Below are 10,246 nucleotides of genomic sequence, written 5' to 3'. Positions count from 1 at the left end.
CCACAGCAGGAATGCACAACACTCTTACACAATGTCCCATCCAAGACCTGCACGAAACCAGCATGACTTTCAGATGAGTCAGAGATGTGTTATCTGAGCCTCCAGCTGGACCCGGACCCAGAACCTCCAGCAAGACCCTGGATCCAGAACCTCCAACAGGACCCTGGACCCAGAACCTCCAGCAGGACTCTGGACCCAAAACCTCTAACAGGATCCTGGACCTCCACCAGGACCCCGGACCCAAAACCTCCAACAGGACCCTGGACCTCCAGCAGGACCCCGGACCCAGAACACACACCAGCATCTGCACCTTCTGCTTCTGATGTCCACCAAACAGGCTTTAGTTTGAATCCACTGTTTATCTTTGCATCACAACATGTTTGACTTGGTTCAACATCTAAGAACAAAACACAGAGAAGATGATCGTTTGGTCAATGTCATACGACGTGTTTTCATATAGTGAAAATGTAAAAGATGAAACAAGATGCAAATGAAGACAAGGATGAAACGAAACAAAGATGAAATAAAATAAAGATGAAATAAAACAAAGACGAAATAAAACAAAGATGAAACGAAACAAAGATGAAACAAAACAAAGATGAAATAAAACAAAGACGAAACAGAAGAAAGATGAAATAAAACAAAGATGAAACAAAAAGATGAAATGAAACAAAGATGAAACAGAAGAAAGATGAAACAAAACAAAAATGAAATAAGACAAAAATGAAACATGTCCACAGCAGATGTTTCAGAGTTCATGTTACTGATAAGTTTCTACGTCCAGCTGATGTCGACCAGTGACAAACTGAATGGGTCTGATGTGGTGAATGTCTACGGTGGACTGCAGTAAATCATGTCTGAGCTCGTCCCCGTCCTCCCCCCCAGCCCCCCGCCCGGCCCCCAGAATCCCCCTCCTCCTGGATTCCTGGAGCAGGTTTCAGCCTGTTGTCTCTGTTCTTCCACCTCTACTGCTGTTGTGCAAGCAAACAATAAAAGCCTTTGTGCAGAGTTCAGACTGTTTACTGTGATAAAACGGTGCATGAGAGGACGACGAGCAGGAAGGAACGGCTGACAGCTGATCCTTATCTGACCACACCCACAACGCAAACGGACACGGGCGCCATTTACAGATGGAGGAGGAGGAAACAGAAATGTACAGACTATTAACTTCAATGTGTAACAAACAGAGGAGGAGGGAGTTCAGCAGACCTCCAGACCCCTGTCCACGTCCAGATCCCTGTCCACATCCAGACCCCTGTCCATGTCCAGACTCCTGTCTGTGTCCACATCCATGTCCAGACCCATGTCCAAGTCCAGACCCCTGTCCACGTCCAGACCCACATCCATGTCCAGACCCATGTCCATGTCCACGTCCACGTCCACATGATCCCTTTGAACATCATTCCTTACATTAGTACCATTACTTCATAGAACCGAACAAAGCAGGTAGACTCACCGTTCATGCAGAGGTGAACCTTACAGACCCTGGAGACCACATTGGACCTTACAGACCCTGGAGACCACATTGGACCTTACAGACCCTGGAGACCACATTGGACCTTACAGACCGTGGAGACCACATTGGCCCTTACAGACCCTGGAGACCACATTGGCCCTCACAGGCCCTGGAGACCACATTGGACCTTACAGACCCTGGAGACCACATTGGACCTTAGATTTGAGACTCACTGTCCTACCTGGAACTGCTGATGTCAATAGTGACTTTTCTGCGGTGGCCCAGAGGAGCAAAAGCCCAAAAAATTATCCACTATAAAAAAAAAAAAAGAGATTGAGATTTATTTAAAAGGAAGTATCTGAAAATAAATGTACCCCTTTAATAAAAATACATTTTATGGAAAAAAAAACATCTACAAAAAAACCCCCAACTTGTAACATGTGGTTCTGGATCATGATGACCTCAGATTAATGCAACAAAAATTATACTCCTGCTCCGATCCATCCCATAATGAATGAATTTATAATCAAATACTGGGTCCAAAAATTGGACCCAAATGTGGACATTAAATCTCCCTAGGTGTCAGTGCATTATGTATGAAAGCATGTGTGTAAATGCTCTTCTATAGACTAGAAATAAAGACACGGTGTTCAATGTGTCGATCCTAGTGGTTTTTCGTCAATCTCAGGCTCATTCCAGGTTTAGTGTGGAACCCATCGTGTCCACTGGTGTTACACGCAGAACCCGTCGAGTCCACCAGTGTTACATGCGGAACCCATCATGTCCACTAGTGTTACATACGGAACCTGAACATTTAAACACTAATAAATCAATAGTGATTTTTCAACAGCAGTCATTTTTGTCAAACCCTTTGCCTTGAATATTTACTTCAATTCCCAAAATGCACCTGTGACAGAATAAAGAGATATTAAAAACAATAGTAGTGTGTAATTTTCGTGTCCTTTAGATCGTGTTACATGTGGATTTTTGTATAAAATATAGTGTAAAATAATATAAAAATGTGTTTTATCTGAAAAATAGTTTCTCTTTTATCTCAGTAAGTATTTATTTTTCAATTGGACCCAAAGTTCTTCTAAACCAGCTTCAGAACATTCGTCTACATCGGTTTGAATGTTTAACCCTCTGTCCTATTTTTAAGACCAGTTTCATAAAAACACATATATTTATATTGTCTTTTTTTTATGTCCTCTGACTGTGTTTGAACTATGGAAGTCTAATAACGTTTATAATGTTTTTGTATTTATACAGTGGAGGCTTTAAAACAAACTCTTTGAGTCTTTGTGTCTCTAACTACACCTTTACTGTTTTATTATGTCTTTAATTAATGTTCTATATGTGCAAAATAAATCAATTAAAAATAAATAAATAAATAAAAATTAACTTGGACCAGGAAACAAATGAAAAAATCCAAAAAGAAAGAATAAAAGTCTGAAACTGTGAACCCAGATGAACCCAGATGAACCAGTTCAGGTTCAGACCTTCACCTGTGGCTGTGGTTTTAGGACAAACCTCTCAGGTAAATCAGTGGCCGTTGCCGTGGTTACAAGGCCTCCTTTGCTGCCAGCGTCCTGATAAATGAGTCAAAGATGAACTGCAACTGACGGCAGGTTTATAGACGAACAGGAACAGGTCTGTGTATGTCTGAGGTGTCATCATCATTCTGTCATTTTCTTCCGTTTAATGGTTTAAATGTTCAGTTTTTAGTGTCATTATGTGAAATAATATTAAAATGAATGTAAAACTGGGATGTTTCTAACGTTGGAAAAAAATGAGACGAATCCAAAACAAGGTTCTAATAGTTTGGGATTCTTCATTATAGTTTAGTCTTATTTAGTTTTGACTTTTTTTTCCCTCTATCTAATTCAGTTAGTTTTAATTCATTTTTAGAGCTGGTTTGCTAGTTTTTATTTATTTATTTATTTTTCTAAATTCTTAGTTTTTGTTTAGTTGTAGTTGTTTTTGTTTTTTTTTAAATATCTTTTATCTTTTTTGCCGTCATATTCAGATAAATCCCAGACAGGACTCTGCTGTTTCTCCCAACTTTAGTCTCCATGTTTCCAGTTAGAGTGGAGACCAGAAGACGGCTGGAAACCACAAGTGACGGACCATGAAGTGTTGTATGGTGCCAGCAGCTAAAATTGCTTGAGTGAAATAAATCGATTTCGTATCAATCCAACGTTGACAAAGACGAAAACAAAGGGAATTTTATCCAGAATTTTATGTTTTAGTTAGCTTTGTAAGCACACAATACAGTTTCAGTTAGTTATCGTTTTTTTTCTTTTAATTCTAGTTTTTATTTATTTCAGTTAACAAAAATTCATCATTTCGTTAGTTTTCATTAACAATAATAACAATGATCCAAAAACAGGATGAAAATAATGTAAAATCATGATGAGATGAAACAGTTTAAAAGACGATGGTTTTATCGGAGTCGTTCAACCTGTAAAACTATTTTAAAAAAACATACAGATCTGTTTAAAATGTGTTTAAGAGTCGAATTTTCAAAGATCTAAACTGAATCCCAAACCATCCATCTGAAGTTCAGCTGAAAAATCTGATTAAACTGAAAATAAGGAACGTCTGACCCAAGGTTATTATTGTTAACCAAAACTAACGAAATTACGAAAACTAGAATAGAAAAAACATTTTTGTTAAACTGAAATAAATAATAACGAAAATTAAAAGAAAAAACGATAAGTAACTGAAACTGTATTGTGTGCTTACAAAAATAACTAAAACGTATAAAAATTACGGATAACATTCCCTTTGTTTTTGTCTTTGTCAATGTTGGATTGATATGAAATCGATTTATTTCACTCTAGCAATTTTAGCTTGCGGCACAATGCGGTACTTAATGGTCCGTCACTTGTCATCACTTGTCATTTACAGTCGTCTTCTGGTCCCCACTCTACCTGGAAATAGGGAGACTAAAGTTGGGAGAAAACACCTGAGTCCTGTCTAGGATTTATTTGGATACAACGGAGAAGAAGATAAAAGATACGACAAAACTAAAATTAATACTAAAACTAAACTAAAACTAAGCATTTGGGGAAAAAATGAAAACTAATAAAAATGAGCAAACCTGCTCTAAAAATGAATTAAAACTAACTGAATTAGAGAAAAAAAGGCAAAACTAAATAAAACTAAACTATAATGAAAAATCCAAAACTATTATTACCTCGGTCTGAACACATAAAAGGTTCCACGTTCTCCAGCTTTTCCAGAATAACCTCTGTCTTATTTGTGTGTTTTATATCAGGTTTGTTTTTATGGCTTGAAAACAAAAGGTTTATTAGAAGAAAATGATAAAAAAAAAAAAAAAAAACATGAAGCGGACCCAAACCAGTGACTGTGCCCCTGGTGGTGGTGGATGGAACTGCACACAGAACACACGACTCAACACAGGCTTCCGTTTGACGCTCATGTTTATTGGTGTTTGACAGTGCAGCGCCTCCTGCAGGTCAGTTGATCTCACTGACCGTCTCCGTGGTGCTGACCACCTGCCCGTCCACCACCTCCTCGATGACCGTGATCACCTTCTGTTTGGTGGTGATGGTGGAACCAGAACCAGAGCCGGAACCAGAACCAGAACCGGAGCCAGACCCAGTAACAGCATCAGATCCAGCTCCAGCTCCAGAGCTGGATCCAGATCCAGAACCAGATCCAGAACCGGATCCAGACCCATACCCAGAGCGTGAGGAGGCCGACAGGGAGACGCTGGAGGAGCTGGAGACACAACAGAAGAAGAACAGAGTGTTTGGAGGTTAGTGGGCGGGGCCTAACAGGTGACAGACAGTGGTTGCTTTTCCATTGACCCTCAAACTGTGTGAATAAAACTAGTTCATTTACATTTACCTAATGGAAAACTGACAATTTCACCCAAACTCTCATTTTTGATTTAAAGGTTTGTTCTTGTTAGAGATGGTTTTTTTGTAGTTAAACTGGTTTAGAAGATAGAAGACAGAGGGAACGCCTTTAATGTTATTTTTACATGTACAACAAAATGAAAAGAGACAACTGTCTCATGGTGTGTAGTGCAAAACAGTTTAAAAGCAAAAAATGAAAAGTTAAATATAAACAGAACCAGGACTGGAACACAGAGACAGAACTCGGACTGGAACATAGAACAGAACCAGGACTGGAACACAGAGACAGAACTCGGACTGGAACATAGAACAGAACCAGGACTGGAACACAGAGACAGAACTCGGACTGGAACATAGAACAGAACCAGGACTGGAACACAGAGACAGAACCAGGACTGGAACATAGAACAGAACCTGACATAGATCACATTCAACTGGTTCTGTTCCACATAGAACAGAGACGATGGAGACTGTATTTAGTCTCTAGTGGTCGAGTGTTTAGAAGGACAGATGTTCTAGTTGGAGAACGATTCAACATTAACATAATTAACTGGATTAAACATCTACACGCATACCAAGTGATGAGTTGTTTTCTATTTTAATGATTTTACAGGACGTTTTGTTTTTTTTGTTTTTTTTGCATTTATGTTGGAATTTGCCATTTATAATATGCGATTTTTGCCAGTATTTAAAAAAAAAAAAAAAAAAAAAAAAAGACTGCTCAACGGTGACCTCTCCAGGACCTGGACCTGGACCAGGTCAGGCCTCCTGGATCTGGACCTGGACCTACATCCTGGACCCAACAGGAGGCGGGTTTTGATCAGACTCTGCGGTTCTGGTCCAGTTGTTGCTGGTTTCTGTCGGTAACTGGAGCTGAACTGAACTTCGTAGTTTTATAAAAAAATAAATAGACTCAGTTTTAAATTTGACCTTTTTTCATTTTGTTTTCTTTCGCAGCTGCTTTGTTATTTGATTTCTTAGTTTTCGGTAATTTCATAAATGTTGTTTTGATCTTGTTGCTCATTTCTGATGTGATCTGGTGGTTTTGGAGGTTCTAGTGTTAGTCTGTCCTGGTTTCCTCACCTGCTGACTCCGCCTCCTTCTCCTTCCAACAGCCTCCGGTACTGATCGATTTCCATCTCCAGCCTGGTCTTGATGTCGAGCAGGACCTGGTACTCCTGGCCCTGTTGTTCCATGCTGGCCCTCATCTGGACCAGCTGCTCCTCCAAACAGCTCACCTGGTTCTGGAAACCCGCTAGCTGCATAGCGTAGCGGTTCTGGGTGTCGGCTAACGTTCCCTCCAGTGACGCTTTCTGCAGGACACAGGTTCAGGTGAGGTTCAGGTTCTGGACATGTACGGGTTTAGAGGGTTTAGGGTGTGACACCCACCATGCTGAGCTGGGACTGAAGCTCAATCTCCAGACCCTGAAGGGAGCGTTTGAGCTCTTTGACCTCCGATGTGGACGTCTGGATGGACTCTGTGTTGGCGGCCACTTCCTGTTTCAGTGTTTCCGTCTGTGAGTCGAAGAACAAACCCACGGTTAAAGGTCAAAAACACACAACCTTCACAGAAACGGACATAGACGGACACAGAACAAGGACATAGAACTAGGACATAGAACAAGGACACAGAACTAGGACACAGAACAAGGATGCAGAACAAGGACATAGAACAAGGACATAGAACAAGAACGCAGAAAAAGGACATAGAACAAGGACATAGAACAAGGACGCAGAACAAGAACATAGAACAAGGACGCAGAACAAGAACATAGAACAAGGACATAGAACAAGAACATAGAACAAGGACATAGAACAAGAACGCAGAAAAAGGACATAGAGCAAGGACATAGAACAAGGACATAGAACAAGGGTATAGAACAAGGACACAGAACAAGGACGCAGAACAACACTGTCAGTTTACTTATGTTTTTTTTATATATGTCATTAACGTCATAGCAGAACTGTCATATATTTTTCCAAATTGTTGTATCTGTGTAACTTTACTCTGATTTATTTTATACAGAATCACAGTTTGGACAAAAATAGGACTTGAACAGTTTTGTTCATAACTTTATTGTATTTGTCATTTTAACTTAGTAACTCATCTGTTTAACTTCACTGTTGCACATTAATTAACTATTAAATAGATAAGAAGATGTTGGTACTTTTCTTTGCAGATGTTACTGTGCTGGATCTTACTAAGTTTTGTATTAGTTCCATTAAATCTCCATCAACTAACTGTGAGCTTCGGTTTATTTCTCTGCTCATTTTCATTGATTTATCTGAAGAAACTTCTAAAGACATTTGTGGTGTCGTTACCTGGTTTTCAAACCACGACTGCAGCTCTTTGCGGTTCTTGTTGGCGAGGTTCTCGTAGTATTCTCTTATCTCGTCCATCATGGCGGTAAGGTCCTTCTGAGGACCAGCGTCCACCTCCACATTGATCTGACCGCTCATCTGCGACCGCATGGCCAACAGCTCCTGCAAACGACGCCGGCGGTTTGTCTCAGGTTTTACAGGATGTTGGTGGTTCCAGGAAGTGGAACCGACCCGTTCAGACCACACTCACCTCCTCGTGGTTCTTCTTGAGGAAGATCAGCTCCTCCCTCAGACCCTCGATCTGCATCTCCAGGTCAGATCGACCCAATGTCAGCTCGTCCAGGAGCCTCTTCAACCCGGCGATGTCGGCCTCCACAGACTGCTTCATGGACAACTCGTTCTCGAACCTGGACACATGTGAGTTCGATAGAACTGACTGAAGAACAATAGTTAATAGTTTTCCTAAATATCCTTGTTAATATTCATCTAATTCCAGATCAGCGTGGACTCACTTCAGCCTGAAGTCGTCTGCTGCCAGTTTGGCGTTGTCGATGGACAGGTAGATGCCCCCGTTGACCCTGGTGGCGTCTTGGATCTGAGACGCACAGTTCAGACATGCGTTAGAGGATGATTGACATTAACATAAACAACTGTCAACGCTTCGACACTATCTGACACCGAACACACCGAACCACATTCCTGTCGTTCACAGTCTGTAACCCTGACGCATTCTGAATGAAGGATTTATGTCAAATACTCAGAAAAATTCAACCCAAACATTTCACAGACATCTGAGCGTGCTCAGTTCAAGCCCCGCCCCCTGTGGAATGGGGGGGGGCAAAACGCAGAGCAGAGAGTGAAACCAACCCACTATTAAAAAAGATGCTTTAGGCTTTTTTTTTTTTTTTACACCATTTTCCCTGTGGTTTTGTGTCGTACAAATATTTTTCCAGTGTCTGAACTTGTACTTGATGAAAACTGAGTGAAAGATGAAAAAACACACAAGAAAATAAATGAAAATAATGGAACAGGTGTTAAAAGACGAGTGTGTTGTCGTCCTGGATTAAACCACGTCTGAGAGCCAGAGGATTCACAAACGACGACGCATTAAAATGCCACCTAACCTGTTTAAAAAAAAAACACCCCCCAGGTTTAAAAACCGACCCCCCAGGTTTAAGAACGGACCCCTCAGGTTTAAAAACCGACCCCCCAGGTTTAAGAACGGACCCCTCAGGTTTAAAAACCGACCCCCCAGGTTTAAGAACGGACCCCTCAGGTTTAAAAACCGACCCCCCAGGTTTAAGAACGGACCCCTCAGGTTTAAAAACCAACCCCCCAGGTTAAAGATGTGACCCCCCAGGTTTAAAAACCAGCCCCCCAGGTTTAATAACAGGCCCCAGGTTTAAAAACCGACCCCCCTAGGTTTAAAAACCACCGTGGTTAAACCTTCAGCCCTGCAGCAACAGGAAACATTCACTCAAAACTGTCAGCATCTGGTTCCACTGGATTCAAAGTCGTTTCCATGGAAACCAAACACGACGACTGACATTTGGACGAGTTTCAGACGAAGTTGATCAGATCCACAGTTCAGACTCATCAGAGTTTAAAGGGTTAACGATCCGCTTTAATTACACACAACAATCAGCTAATGACAGTCAGTGCAGAGGTTTGGGACCTGGACCTGAATGAAGGGTTCATGAAGTCCACGTGCACCATCAGGGTCGGGGTCACATGACCGGGGCCTACCTTTCCCTGCAGGTCTGCGATGGTCTGGAAGTAGGCGCTGTAGTCTCTGGCTGAAGGGGACGTCTTCTGCTCCAGGAACTGTCGGATCTTCAGCTCCAGCTCAGTGTTAGCGGCCTCCAGCTGTCGGACCTTCTCCAGGTAACTGCCCAGGCGCTGGTTGAGGTTCTGCATGGTGAACTTCTCGTTGGTGGAGATGTCCATGCCACCACCACCGCCACCACTGGCCCCACCGCCGAAGCCACCACCGAAGCCGCTGCTGCTGAAGCTGTACGCAGCTCCTCCACCTCCACCTCCACCCATTGCAGCGGAGAAGGGGATCCGGATATTCTGACCTCCACTGGAGACTCTGAAGGACGAGCCTCCACCTCCACCGTACACCGACAGGCTGCTGCCCTTGGCCATCCGACCACCTGCACCGCCTCCACCCACCAGGGAGCCGGAGCTGTAGGAGAACATTCTACTGGTTCAGTGGAGGATGAAGGTCTGCTTCAGCTGGAGACACCAGAGTACGGAGCTCAGGGATCAGCTGGTTTTATATGGTCCTGGGGTGGAGTAGCAGGAGGAGGACCGTGTCAAGGAAACGCCGTCGGCCATCGGCGGAATAAAGAACCACGGGCGTGTCTGCGGAACGTTAATCCACCGACTCCTGTAGTTTGACAGGTTACAAGGGTTGGATCAAAAGACAGAAAATGATTAGAGCAGAAGACACGAAGGCCTGGAGGCGAGTTCAGACCTGATCCACATCAGAAATTCACATGGACTTTCCCATCAACAGAAACTTTATTAACTACGATATTAATGACGTTGGTGGAACTGCAAGACTGTAGTCCAGAAG

At 42.4% G+C, this 10,246-nt stretch overlaps 1 protein-coding gene and 1 long non-coding RNA gene across 2 annotated transcripts; one reads left to right on the top strand and one right to left on the bottom strand.

The window, feature by feature from the left end:
* The first annotated feature begins 343 nt into the window (after positions 1-343).
* LOC115423842 (uncharacterized) lies at positions 344-2,200 on the top strand. Its single transcript, XR_003936014.1, has 3 exons — positions 344-356; positions 2,060-2,064; positions 2,125-2,200. It is a non-coding gene; the product is annotated as an uncharacterized LOC115423842 (long non-coding RNA).
* Positions 2,201-4,874: 2,674 nt separating this feature from the next.
* LOC115423769 (keratin, type I cytoskeletal 13-like) lies at positions 4,875-9,930 on the bottom strand. The gene is made up of 7 exons (XM_030140811.1): positions 9,412-9,930; positions 8,178-8,260; positions 7,916-8,072; positions 7,666-7,827; positions 6,733-6,858; positions 6,427-6,656; positions 4,875-5,203 (listed from the first exon to the last, which is right to left on the bottom strand). The coding sequence occupies exons 1-7, from the start codon at positions 9,865-9,867 to the stop codon at positions 4,939-4,941; spliced, it is 1,479 nt and encodes a 492-aa protein (XP_029996671.1). The 5' UTR covers positions 9,868-9,930; the 3' UTR covers positions 4,875-4,938.
* Between the last annotated feature and the right edge of the window lie 316 nt (positions 9,931-10,246).

This window comes from Sphaeramia orbicularis, chromosome 8 (assembly GCF_902148855.1).
Source record: "Sphaeramia orbicularis chromosome 8, fSphaOr1.1, whole genome shotgun sequence".
NCBI classification, from domain to species: Eukaryota; Metazoa; Chordata; class Actinopteri; order Kurtiformes; family Apogonidae; genus Sphaeramia; species Sphaeramia orbicularis.
Note: the sequence above shows the minus strand (reverse complement) of the source record. Positions and strands in the feature narration are given on the sequence as shown.

Excerpts from the sequence above, each read along its gene's own strand:
- LOC115423769 (XM_030140811.1), bottom strand. The coding sequence starts at position 9,867 with ATGTTCTCCTACAGCTCCGGCTCCCTGGTGGGTGGAGGCGGTGCAGGT. Across the intron at positions 8,261-9,411 it reads TCGCAGACCTGCAGGGAAAG|ATCCAAGACGCCACCAGGGT; the intron begins GTAGGCCCCGGT and ends TGTGCGTCTCAG. Across the intron at positions 6,859-7,665 it reads AGTCGTGGTTTGAAAACCAG|ACGGAAACACTGAAACAGGA; the intron begins GTAACGACACCA and ends TTCGACTCACAG.